This window comes from Austrofundulus limnaeus, unplaced genomic scaffold, assembly GCF_001266775.1.
Source record: "Austrofundulus limnaeus strain Quisiro unplaced genomic scaffold, Austrofundulus_limnaeus-1.0 Scaffold408, whole genome shotgun sequence".
Classification (NCBI taxonomy): Eukaryota; Metazoa; Chordata; class Actinopteri; order Cyprinodontiformes; family Rivulidae; genus Austrofundulus; species Austrofundulus limnaeus.
The window spans coordinates 358,378-372,474 of NW_013952810.1; the positions used below are offsets into that span (position 1 = coordinate 358,378).

At 39.3% G+C, this 14,097-nt stretch overlaps 1 protein-coding gene across 1 annotated transcript in view; it reads right to left on the reverse strand.

Annotated features, from left to right (window-relative positions):
• Positions 1-1,465: 1,465 nt before the first annotated feature.
• The window catches only part of mtmr7a (myotubularin related protein 7a), a 26,346-nt gene continuing 13,714 nt past the window's right edge, over positions 1,466-14,097 (reverse strand). The window contains exons 8-14 of the mRNA XM_014024135.1: positions 9,321-9,430; positions 4,826-4,951; positions 4,585-4,634; positions 4,302-4,502; positions 3,728-3,862; positions 2,875-3,001; positions 1,466-2,036 (exon numbers count right to left, since the gene is read on the reverse strand). Coding sequence (XP_013879589.1) covers positions 1,695-2,036; positions 2,875-3,001; positions 3,728-3,862; positions 4,302-4,502; positions 4,585-4,634; positions 4,826-4,951; positions 9,321-9,430 — 1,091 coding nt within the window. The 3' untranslated portion in view covers positions 1,466-1,694. The remainder of the gene's footprint in view (positions 2,037-2,874; positions 3,002-3,727; positions 3,863-4,301; positions 4,503-4,584; positions 4,635-4,825; positions 4,952-9,320; positions 9,431-14,097) is intronic.

Consider the following 14,097-nt stretch of genomic DNA (forward strand, 5'->3'; position numbering starts at 1 on the left):
TAAACATTTTAACTGTAAAATAAAGACTGTAAAAATACTGTAGACCATTTAGTTTTTATAATTTTTTAAACTAAAAGTTTAAAAATATATTACACGGACGGGCCATTTTATTTACACACAAAGCATTCTGGGTAAATGATGATGTGGATAGGTCCTCGGTGTGAGGCTGCTAGCGAGCTATATCCACCCTGAAGGTTAATCTTGGACAATATCTGATGATCGACTCTTTTAAATGAAACCAGAGAGCGTTGACAGAGAGGAGAAGGTAGAAATGACTCAGCCTGGAACAGAAAATATAGATGGAGGACAACAGAGCTGCTTAATGGAAGGACCTCAGCTTATCCTGTTAGCTTTAGCGTTAGCCCCGACGCTATCATCATATATATGCATTAGCTCAGTGCTACACATTCTCCTCTCGTCAATGAGGTCCTCCATCCACATGACAGAGAGGGGAACACAAAAATGACTCAGGCTGCAACTGAAAATATGGATGGAGGACCTSAGTTTAGCTTGTTTGTCTCGCTAGTGCCAAGCTAATACATATAAGGCAATATAGCGTTGGTGCTAGCGCAAAGGCTAACAGGCTAAGCTGAGGTCCTTCTTCCATGAAGCAGCTCTGTTGTCCTCCATCCATATTTTCAGTTCCAGGCTGAGTCATTTCTACCTTCTCCTCTCTGTCAACGCTCTCTGGTTTCATTTAAAAGAGTCGATCATCAGATATTGTCCAAGATTAAACTTCAAGGTGGATATAGCTCGCTCACACCAATGACCTATCCACGTCATCATTTACCCAGAATGCTTTGTGTGTAAATAAAAAGGCTCCGTCCATGATAAAATATATTTAAAAAAATATACAAAACTAAACAGCCTACAATATTTTTGCAGTCTTTATTTTACAGTTAAAATAAATGTTTATCAAATAAAGTCTAATGTTACAACTAATCATGGATCCCTTTAAGGATGGTGTTCAGTGGGAATGTTATGAACGATCAATATTTTACATGTTGCAGATAACTCTGAACAACTTCAGTTTGAAGAAAAACAGCTGGTCAAGACCTGCCGTCTGAAAACAACTTTAATCTCAGGATTCTATAGTAGTTCATGTAAACAGCTGCTTTTTCTAACTTGTTCTAACAGGTGAAAGCACTGATCCTGGCTGAAATGCTTTCAGTCATACATTATTTTGAGAATGGAGCTGTAGTTGTAGTTTGACATAATCCACTGTAGGTCTTGGACCTGCTCAGACTAGCTGTGAGAAACTTTATCTAAATTGAAGTTGTTCAAAGAGTTTTCTATAACAGGTATTATAAATAACTACAATAATCTTTTAGAAAGAGCTAAACACTTGAACATTCAAAACAGTTCAATAGAAGACCATCTGCAGGCACACATATGGCTTATTAAAGGTGGCTATAAGTTGCTTTTACATTTCAGATTAGGGAGGAAAATTAGATAAACATTTTTAAAAATGTTTAGTTTTTCTTTAAAAGCTGAATTCTCAAGTGTGAAAACTTTTGTTCTGCTACAAGTTTGTGGAAATCTGAAACCACCAAGCAACAAATATTTTCACCAAATGACATCTTACTGAAGTTTAAGTCAAACTGTGACCAGAGAGATATTCTTATTAATTGATTAATCTGAGCATTGTGAGAGCGTGAGGGGGCTTCAGCTCAGTAAAGTGGGCATCTGTAAGCTCAGGCAGTAGAGTACACTGCCTCATCGGAGTCTGGATCCTTGGTACTGTCCTCACTGAGAGGCGAGCGACAGCTCAGGTCAGCAATTCCGGACTCCTGGTCGCTGCCGTTGGAGAAGATGGAGTCGCCTGTTTTGTTCGAATCCTGTGGCGGGGAGATCAGGTTGTGGTCTGGAGCTTTGGGTGTGTGGGGGCTGCTGGTGATGAAGCCCCCAGTGTAGTCCTGGGGAGTGTTGACCAGAGCCAGGTCGGTACTCAGAGCCCAAATTGTAGGGCTCCTATCGAAGGCCGCTGGTGCCCAGGTAACACCCCACTTCTGCTCCTGCTCCAGCTGAGAGATTTTCTGTTAATGATACAAATACAAACTTTATTTACAACCAGAAAACAGCTCTGCACTAATTAATCTGTCCACATCTTTTTTGTGCTTATTTGTCTGATGGGAAAATGTCTCATGAATGAGTGGATGGATTACTCAAAGTAAATCACTGAACATATATTTAGATTTACAGTCAAGGCCGTTAACGATGGCAGTCAGTTTTACAGATGCTGAAATCAAATTTGAAGTTGTGGTAGCCGAGAATCATTCCCGACTTATGATGCCAGGCATACAGGGACATGATACTATGATGTGATTTATAAAGCTCTGTGGCACATAACCATTCATTAAAGATAAATTAAGTACATCTAAAATATGGATATTAATTAAGGGAAATGCTTCTTTGAACAGTATGATTGGGATGGCATCTAGCAGACATGTTGATGGTTTGGATGAAGCTATTATAATTCAGAAAGCTCAACAGGACAAAAACTGTCCAGACATAAATCAGGTCCTAGTGACACTAAAGCTGCCTCATCTGACAGAGAATCAGAGACAGTAGCAGGAAGTTTGGCATGAATTTCATCCCTTATTAAAATTATTTTATCTAGAAAGAATCTCATGAAGTCATCACTACTTAGTTATAGGGATATGGTTCAACAGAGATAGGACTTTTCATTAGTCTAGCTACAGTACTGAACAGAAACCTGGGATTGTTTTTATTCTCTTCTATTAAAGATGAATAATATACAGTTCTAGCTTTACGAAGCATTCTTATATTAGCAGTCTGTCTCTCCTTTGATGTGATGAAGCAATAACAGTGTGAGACACCTTTATATGTTTTTGAAGTAACTAGCTGTTGTACCTGCTTGTGTGAGGCCAGCTGATCCTCCAGCTGCTGTGTCTCCTCCTGGATGGCCTTCAGGTAATCCACCACAGATTGACGAGGATGCATCCCATGGTCGAAGCGGTTGTACAGCCCTTTCCAAAACCTACACAAAAAACAAAAACCTGTGAACCTCCATCAAACATGATGGTGCATTATGTGAACAGAGAAACAAATACAGAACTGACTTTTTTTTAAACACACTGCATGTTTTGAACTGGTTACACCACATTGATAGTTATTAGTTTTTTATGGATGCTTGCCTTATTTTTAAAGTTGTAAATGGACTTGCTCCTCCAATTTTAATGTATTTTATAAGCAGAAAAAACAAACAAACAAGTAATACAGTAAACACAAGGGCAGTGACCAGAGGAGATTGTAATGTACAGCGGTGCGGGACTAAATTTGGCCAAATGGTGGTGTCCATCAGAGGCATGCAGTCGGAACACTCACAGCTCATATCAGGAACGGTGGCACCCACTCCAGCTTTAAAAATGCTTTGAAACATTGGTTGAAAACTAACTGGAGGTGCACTCATATGTAGATTACTGTCTGTTTTGTGATCCTTATTTTAACTTCATTTTGTTTGTATGTGTTATATAAGTGATGTTTATATTATTCTCTGCTCTTTATTTTATGTGATGCTTTCTTGTTCTTACCTGCCTTAGGACAACGGATGAAATCTAGCTGTTGTGCTAACTCCAGCATATTTACATTGATGCTTACTGCTGACATGTTGATTAAGATGCATTGTCCAAATTTAAATAAAAATTAAATAAATAATAATAAAAAATAATAAAATGTTTTGACAGGAACTGTGGTGAGAACCTACTTGAAACAGTAGGGGGAAGTAGAGGGTCTAAGGAGCCCTTGAGTCTGGCTGTGGTCTGGTCTGTACAGTGGGTTGGTGAAGTCAGCACGGTTTGTCCACAGATAACTCCACAAGGAGTGGGTCCTCTCTTGCACTCTTCACAGATGGCAGTGGGTCAAAAAACAAAAGGCAAACCAAAAAAAAAAAACAATACATTATTTTGTATTAAAGGTCTTTCATGACAAAATTTTAGACCAAGTTTATGTTATGTTGAAAAATGAAGGAGGAGCAGCTGTTTTGGTTAAACATCAAAAATAATGTTACATGCAACCTTGTGATATTGCAAAATGAGTCTCGGCTACCACATATACCTGTAGCTCAATATCTGTAAAAATGTCTGAGTTGTAGCTATTTTTGTGTCAGCTGTAGCAGGCATCTTAAATTGACTTCAAAGGTTAATCAGCTGGAGATGTACACCCAGTGATTACTTTCCAAGACTTGCATTAAAATCTGTCCAGTTGTTCATAAGATATTAGAATCTATATCTCCAGTTGCACAGCTAGACTAGTCAACCCTCTGATGATGTAAATCTGACCTCAGCTCTGTCCTCTCCCGCTGGCTGTTGCCGATGAAGTTGCCGTATTGGCAGGAGTAGATGTGGCTGTGTATGGCGATGAGGAACCTCTCGTTGTATTGGAAGGCACAGGGGAGCTGCTCCATCAGCTGCCACACACACTCCAGGAACTGATCCACGATGGGGGATGCCTCTTTGGGGTCTCCAATCAAGTGATTGCATCTGGACATGTGGAGACAGTAACCGATCAGAAACACTGAGTCCAAGTGACAGATCCATATGTTAGTAGCGTTTCAGAACAAACCTGTAAGAGAATTTGTGTCCAAATGAAACCCAGTCCTTCTCGATGAGCACCTGTGGGCAAAAAAAATAATAATAAAAACAGTTCAAACACAAAATGATACCATTCAGTGTGACAGGCTGTAATTTTAATCAAGTTAAAAAAACTGTAACATAACTTACAAATAAATAACTTTAGTTCAGGTCATCTAACTTTAAAGTGCAGCTTCTGACATACAATCCAACTCTGTAACTTAAATATTTACCATGAGTCCTTTGAGGGTCCTGTAGAAAGGATCCAGCAGCACACAGGCCACAGAACACACCTGGGCAGTCCGATCCCACCCATCCGAACAATGAACCAGGACACTCACACCTTCCTCTGCAACGGCCTACAAACACCAGACAACATCTCCAGAGTTTAGCTGGATTCATCATGAAAGTCATTGTAATTTAGGGCTTTTACCGATTTAACCTGTTCTTCTACCAGGGCAGCTTCATCCATTTTAGAAACAAAAAGACAGTGCAGAAGTTTGTTTTTGTTTTGAATGTTTCTTTTTTTAAACCATGCATGGTCGTAGTTATACTACATATATTAATTTAAATGTTTTTTGATGGTTTTCTGAATGTGTTTTAATGTGACAAGACCAAGACGGACTCACAACTCGTTAGTGATCATAGATGGCTGGCAATTGGACAACCTCAGAATATTGTATTATTGTTAAGAAGTTTGATTCTTTTTAATGATTCATGTTTAAATGAATTACTCACCTAAATTAATCAGGGGTATTTTGGTTTTTTTTTTAGTCACGTGCACACATCTTCACAGATTAATACCACTAACATCACTGACTTGAAAGGAAGGAATGATCTATAAAACTGGCTCCTGTGTTTGGCTGAATTTTCAAACTCTCTGCCTGGTTCTTGTCAGAAACATGCAAATTAAAACAAATAATGTGGATGAGTGGTTAGAAAAGTCATCTTCCAATGCAAGAGTTGGTAGTTTGATTCCCTGCTATTCAGTCACGTGTCAAAGTGTCCCTGGGCAAGACATTGAACCCCCACTGCTTCTGATGTGTCCCATCAGTGTCTGACTGATTTAAAGCACTGATTAGTCCCTATAGACTGATTTATGTAGATTAGATAAGTAGAGAGATCTAACAGAGAGCTGTGTGGATGTGTGTGTTAGGAGTGCAACAATGTGAAGAAATTTATAGTTAGTACTGATTAAATACAACACAGAGTTAGGGTTTTCTACTTTATACCTTTATAATGTTGGTTATATTTTTTACAATGTGTTAATTGACATAGAATAGATACATGTCCGAAAATAACAACACATAATTAAAGCTGGATTAACATCAGATTGAAGGATGTCTGTATGAATGCCTGTGATTCAGCTTTAGGCCAGCAGAGGCGGACTCGGGCATTGAAGACCCTGTATTTATCGGTTCACTTCCTGTTATGTCTTCAGTGTGTGTGGTTGACTCGCTCAGCTCATGGCTGAATAAACCCCTCACTCCAGAATTCTGGTGTTGTATGGCATTCATTTCGTCACAGATCAATTTATTTAACACTTGTGTTTTCATCTGACTTCAGTCGTTATTGAACACGTATATTTCTTACAAATGAATCAATAAAATCGATAAAAATTGATTTTTTTATCACTTCAGTAGAAAAAAGAACTTATTAGTTTCTTAATTTCTTCACCATCAGTGATTTTTTTAAGTAAGGAGAAAATAGAGAAAGAGGGAAAAACAAAGAGAGAAGTAATTAGAAAGATTGAAATAGAGATTAGATGTACAGTATATTAAATATACACCAAGAAAACACAGGACCACACACCCAACATCTGTCCGCTCACCTAAAAATAAATGGATAAATACATGGAGGGCTTATATAAATATACACATACACATACCCATACATATATAAAGATATTCGTACATACATGCCTACATTCATACATTTATACATATTGTAGATATACAGTATACACACAGACATACTGTATATACACACTCAGTGACCAGTCAGAACCCCCCGGATCAGAACACCTGTTTGTGAGCGGTTGTAAACATGCGTGTATTTACAAGATTTCTCCAACGGAATATTTAATAGTGACTGTGGAGGACCGAAGACCCAACCCCCAAGACACGAGGCAGACATAGGGAAGACCAGAGCCCAAGGGCCCGAGAGGGATCCTGAGTGCAGAGCGCCAAGGGGCACCCGCACGGGAAGATCCGCCCACCCACCCCCCAGATCAGACCATAGGGGAGAACTGGGAGAGTCCCCCCAAGTGACCACATGCACAGCCCCCAGGGTCAGCAGCGACAAACTCATGGGCCCCACCGGCACCCGCCACACCAGAGCAGATCCAGGAAAAGGTGCAAAGGTCCGGGCCCCCAGGGTGCACCCGCTCCAGGCCAAAGCCCGACATGGCCAGAGGCCCCGAGCCCCAGCAGGCAGTCACCAGGCCAGGCCGGCACATACCCCAGCACCCAGCCTCAGACCCCGGGAACCCCCAGCACGCCAATAAAAATTGATTATTAAAAGTGTTGGCAACGGATTTCATTATCGATTTGTTGTGTCGAGCCGTTTTCGTCACCTGCAGAGTGTTGTCAATGCTGGCTGACCTAAATAAAGTTTAGGAAGAAAAAAAAAACACTACCTGTAAAGATCCGCCCTCTCTGAGACCCTCGAGTGAAAAGTAGAGTCTTCAAACTTTAAATCAGTTTTTAAATCGTGTTGTTAAGCCAAGTAGATCAGAAGTTATGATAAAAAGTATATGCCACATTTAATTTTTTAAAAGATGGTCTGATTTGATGCGAGCCACGAGGAAGCACGTCCTGTGGGAAAAAACAAAAACAAAACAAAACAAAAAAAAACCTCAGTCCACCATTTGTTTCCTCCTCGAGCCAGAAATATAAAACACTTCAGTCTTTTTTTCTGACCGAGGCTCAAATTTATTTGTTAAGCAGCAAAAAGGTTCAGAACGAAAAAAAAATTAAATAAAAAAAGAAGTGAGCTAGCCACAGACAGGATTAACAAGAAGGAAGCAAAACGTTAAGAATTAGAGAAAAATCATACATTCTAAATGCAAATTAATTCCAATTATAATAACAAATTAATAATAGTTTTACATCTAAAAATCATATTTTATTCTTTCCTCATTCAGCAACCTAATAAATTTTTATTTTGTTGTGTTTTATAGCTATAACCAAGTTTATTAATGTATGAGAAATCCACATTTTTTCCAGTATTTAATACGGCTGGCAAAATCAATTGCGAAAATATTTGTGATGTGCTTCTTTTTTTTATTTAGAATACTAAAAAAAATAATCCTTTATTTTATAAAAAGACCCTTTTGATTCAAAAGAAAACTCTGGTTTTTAAGAAAATGGTTGCTTATCAATTAATCGTTAAGTCAATCTATAAAATAAATCAACTTCAGAAAACTTAACTTTAATCGACAACTGGTATCCCTAATTTGTACAGGAATTAAATTAATTTATATCTACTTATATTAAATGTAATTAAGTGTTTTAATGATTGGCAGATTAATCGATTATTAAAATAATCGTTTGTTGCAGCTCTAGTGTGTGAATGGGTGAATGAGGACATAGATTGTAGTGTAAAGCTCTTTGAGTATCCTAGTTGGATATAAACGGGTAATGTACAGTCCATTTACAAAACCATTTGTGCAAAATTCCACTAAACTAAGATTAAATGGTGGTGTAAAACTATTCCAAAAATTGAAACGTACCTGCGATTCAGACAGAATGGAAAAACATGCAAAATGAGACTTTTAGTTAATATCTCTAAATTTTTTAAATTGATCAAGTTTTTTTAAGACATATCAAAACACATTTTCTAATTCTGTCAGAAATAGGGAGTCACATCTTAGAGCTATGGCTTATTTTTCTGTTCAGTATGAAAAGGATAGAAGCCAGTTTTTATGTATTTATTTTTTTTAGTTGAATAAACTTATTACAATTTAAAAGTCAACATTATAAATGGTGTTCAAAGGCCAGGGGAAAAAGAGATAAGTTTAAAGAATGGATTTAAAATCAGACTGTGGCCTGCCTGATGTTCAAACATCAGACTGTCTGATTCAATAAGGAGCTGCCACAGAAAAAGCACCATCCTCTCTGAGTTTACGCTTCATCTCGGGCACACTCAGGAGCTGCTGACCAGCTGAGCTGAGGGATCGAGAGTAGGGACGGAGCAGCTCAGACAGAAAGGGCGGGGCAAGGCCATTAAATGCTTTAAAAGCAAATAAAACCATTTAGAAATGATTCCTAAACTACACAGGCTTCAGTGCAGGGTGGCAAAAAGAGCAGAAACGTGGTCAAACCTTAGTGCGCCTGTTAAAAAGACCTGTGAGTTTGACTTTTGGCCATCAAATCAATACAGCTCACCCCTGAACCATGAGGAGTCCAGCTGAGCAGTTTGATATTTCTATGTTAAAAGATTACTAATTTAGAGCTCAGACAGGCAACACAACATAATACGCCCCATATTAATACTCACTTATAAAGAATGTCAATCCAGCTTTTAATCCTTTTATTTTTCATGTTCTCATGATGCAAGCTGTTTTGTGTTTGAACATTGTGTCCAACTTATTTGTTGCTTTAGGCGACCGACGTCAAGCCTGACAGCAGACCGTACTCACATATACATAATGCACAAACACACAAATGTGAGCGAACACTGAGTGGACCGGTGACACAGACAGAAGGGATTAGAGTCCAGACTGACCTTGGCGATGAAGACGCCTGCATCCACAATAGCTTTGATGTGCCTCAGCCAGCCTGAGCTCTCCAAACCCTCCAGGAAGTCGGACATGGAGGGGGACCGCAGCTCGCACACTGAAAGCACAACACAGCTGTCTCACTAGCAGGAAACAAGGCGCATTCCTGCTCGCCGCTCTTTATTAAACATCACGCTGACCCTGCAGGACTCAAGGTATAAAGAATGTGTGCATTGCTGATTTATTTATTTTTGGTACAATTCACAGTTCCACGGCATCAGTCCATCCCTACAAATTGATTTAGGTTATCTGTACTGCTTAAACACTGAGCACAGACGAGAGCCACAGTTTCATAGGAGTTAAGAAAATACAGTATGTACTGAGTGAGCAGAAAAACTAGTCAATGAAGTGTTGTCAGAAGATAAAAGTGAACAATCGACAAAATGACGCATGGCAGCAGTAAAAACACTGATAACAAAAACAGCTGGAGTCACACATAAGTATAACTTTAAACCAAAATAATTATTTTTGCTTACCGGTAGTTTTCCTTCCTTAGTTATTATGCCACCACCGCCCCACAAAAAATTTATAAAAAATAAAAACTTCTTAAAAATCCCCTCTAGCAGGCAGAAAGTTTTTGTGTAACAGCGTTTCCTGATTTATTTCACTTTCTGAACTTATTCGTTGAATTGTGCACAGGTTATGAACAATAAACATCTTACCTGTTGCAGATAGCTCTTTGAACAACCTCAATTAGAAGAAAGAGTTCAGTTCTGAAAGGATTTATGAGCTGAAGCTCGTCTGGGCAGAGGCATGATTAAAATAGGCCACTGCTGTTCATGCAAAGGCATTTTATAAATCTTGATTACACAAACTACTGTCGGCTTTATTTACACGGAAACAAATGTTGTTTTATGGAAACAAATTTTTTTTTACTAACTACTTCATCATACTCTCTAGTAGTTCATCCATTCAGGTATCAAAACACTCAAGCTTGTTTGAAACATTAGAGCACTACCATATTTAGTGATGGTAGCTGAACCCTAAGCGTAGAACTCAGGGATTCAAATGTAAAAACAAAGATTTTTAATAAACAAGCTTCAAGGGCCGCAAAGGTACAAACACTCAAAAGATGACACAAGAGAAAAATCTCTTAACACAAAAACAAAGGGGATCAAACAGGACATTGTGGGAGAACATGAAGGGAAACTAATCAGGGAGAAAAGACAACACCTGTGAGGAGACAATGAGGAACAGAAGGGAGTGGGTGGGGCTGGAACCAGCTGAGGAGAAACAAGACTGATAACAGGGATCACAGAAAACATAACAGGTGAGAAGGAACATCTAGGAAACTAGAAGCACTCGGAGAGTGCAAACCTCCGCCAAGACCAATTTCCCCCATCCTGTAAGAGTTATTAATACGCAAAAGCAGAGATGGAAACATATTTGCCGACTAAGTTCCGATGCAGCGAACATTTAAGCAAGCAGTATGCCCGGGATTTCTTCTCGGTGGAGTCCAATGTGAAAAAAAAAGTCAAACTCGTCGCCCAACGTTAGTCATCATCAAACTGGTGTCGGATTAAGCTCCTAAGTTTTCATCAGTCACAAACGTCTGTTTTATCCCCTTGTATGAGTTTGTAATGGTTTGACTCTCTTTATAAAGTGCTTCCTGGCTCCCCACGTCTCCAAACTTTGAGGCCTGGCAGCTCTCTGTTTACAAGCGTAGTAGCGAGAAACTGTTTTGATTGGTTGTTTGGGAAATGTGGTGTGTTTGAGGAAATGGGAAAATAGGTTTCATGGTGCAGTCACGCACTTCCTGGTCACAAAACGTTCTGTAAATGCGCATATTATGGCAAAAATTATTCATCATTAAATGTGGTTTTAACATTACTTTTATAAAGTTTGAAGTCCGTGCTGTCCAATCTAGCTCACTGTTTTTTACAGAAGTCCTGTGAAAGCATCACAGCTTTGCCGATCTCAGAGTGTTAAAAGAAGAAAAATTCCTGTATCCGCATCGTGATCTGGAACATCCCCAAAATTTAAAGGTGTGTTCCTTGGCCCAGTACCCACGTGGTAAAAAATTTTTTCAATAATGTTGTCCACAGACAGAACGACAGACAGACAGACATACGCAACCGAAAACATTACCTCGCCGTTGGCAGAGGTAACAAACTGATGGAGCTTAATAACTAACGGAAAGAGACAAATCCTGACGGAACGTGATTTTTGCTGTCTGTAAGCTTTATACTTTTTTAAAATCAACAAACATCATTTACATTCTTTCTCTGAGAATGTATTGAGATTTATTTAAATCATTTAAAACTCTTTAAAATCTATAAATCTATTCCAACTTGTTTCATTTTTAACAATTAGCTGCTGTTTTGAGCTTCATGTTTTTTTAGCTTTTGTTCCAACGGTTTAAACACAAGTTAGCTTCGTCAGCAAAGTTATTCAGCACGCTCACTGGATTTTTAGACAATAGTCTAATTTTCTAGTTTAAAAGTGTGAGATAATTCCCGCCCAGATGAATGAAAACAACAACTTCCTTCTTTTTCTTAAACCCACAGGTGCTGACGCAGCATCAGTCTGTGGTCAGGTCAGCAGGTTTATTTAAACTTCAGTTGGGTGAACAGGTTTGTACTTTTAATGCTGCCAGGTCGGGGTGGGGGGTTCACTATATGTGACTGAAGTGTGCAGTTGGGTATAAAGAAGCCAGCAGACGATGATGCGCTGATTCTGAGCATTTAAAGGCTTTTGTCATATTGCTAGAGGGGACAGAGTGATTGCAACTAATAACGGAGAAGAGTTCCCTGACTTGAAATCACATCATTCTCACGGCCTCTGTTTCTCTTTGTGCGGGGGGTGGGGGGATGTTGTCCAGGGATGTCCTCTCTGGGAAACCAAATTAGCTCTGAAATAAAATCCAGATGGAATCAAAGCCTTCCTAAGTGGCGCCCCTGATCCATACTCAGAAACTCTCCAGTGGGCTCATGTATGGCCCGACTGCAGCAGAGTTCATTCTGTGTGAGTCACAGGTCCAGCAGGTTTCAAAAGATGGCTTTCAGATCAACAAACACTTATGTTCTGGTGCACTGATTAAACGGATATGCTGACCGTGTTATAGCTTTTCTGTGTTTTCTCAGATCAGTAGGCTATGGTGCATTAGGATAAAATTAATTTATCAGATGTAAATCCATGAATTTCTGTAATGGTTGAGTTTGTTGGAAGGATTTTCAAACTTAGTGCCAATAAAGAAGATTATATATTTTATTAAGGGTAAACATTCCTGCTTTCAGAGTACTGTGCAGCAGATAACTCTGTCAACCTCTCCTGTTTTTTTTTTTTGTTTTCATTGTCGTCACTACTTGATCTTTGTGTACAGATGTGGAATGCTGCGAGTGGCTATTTCATCTCATTTTGTTCCTTTTTTACTATAAAAATCATCTGAGTCAGCATTTTATTGCAAACAAGTTTTAAACTGAAATAGGCTGTTCATCAGCTGATTAAAAAAACAAACCCTAAAACAGAAATGAAACTTGAAAAAAGGACTCAGTAATGAGTAGCCGAGCCATCCTAATTAATCATCTCAAAAACTTTGTTCCAGCATGATGCTAGTGTTTCCAGAAGGCTGCTCCAAGTGATGAAGATGGCTTCATGGAAAACGTCCACTGCCTGGAACAGGTGTCCCCTTTTGTAAACTTCCCTCGCCATTCAACCCCAAATATTTTCAGTTGGATTTAGATGAACATTTAGAGGAACATGCAGGATGGTCCAACAGAGTGATGTTATTTCTCTGGAAGAAGTCCGTTGTCAGGCAGCATTGTGAACTGCAGCATTGTCCTGTTGAAAAACCAGTCATACCACACAGACGAAGGTCTTCAGTCATGAGGGAGACCCCCTGCAACATCTCCACACAGCCAGCTGCCATTTGACGCCTCTGCACAACATGAAGCTCCATTGTTCCATTGAAGGAAAAAGATCCCCAGATCTTGATGGCCCCCTCCACTGTGCCATGTAGAAAACACCTCAGGTGGGATCTCCTTGTCTTGATGGTGACGTTGGAAACCATCAAGACCCTCGGGTAGAATTTTTTCTCATCAGAGAATAAAACTTTCTTCCACCTTTCAATGTCCCATGTTTGGTGCTGTCAAGCAAACTTCAAATGAGCAATTTTTGTCTTGCTGAAAGAGAAAAGACCTTTGAAGATGTTTTCTGTTCTTAAAACCTCTCTTGCAGATGTCGTCTGGTGTTTATGGGTCTGCAGTGTGCACCAGTGATGAGCTTAATTTGGGCCAAGTATCGTCTTATGTCTTGATGGACAGCCAATTGAATCCTCCAGCTCAGAGCCGGTGAAATATTTTTGGGTCTACCACTTGACTTTTTTGTTCCATAACCCTCAGGATCATTTAAAAAATGCAAAATGACTGTCTTACTGCGTCCAACTTCAGCAGCGATGGCACGTTGAGAGAGGCCTTGCTTCTGCAGCTCAACGCACTGGCCACAGTTAAATTAAGAGAGCTTTTTGCCTTTGCTAACAGGAGGTCATGACACTGAATGCACATTATTGCAAGGATTTGGGCTTTTAAATGCTGTGGTCTTCAACTTTTGACTTTTTTGTCTCACTCCCATTTTTCTATTTGAATTTCAAAGATCCAACAGTGCAAAATGTGAATTCTTGCCATTTTTCTATTGGTTTTAAAAAATGTTGGTCAGAATCAACCTATTGACTCATGAGTATTTTACCAACCAACACACACACACACACACACACACACACACACACAC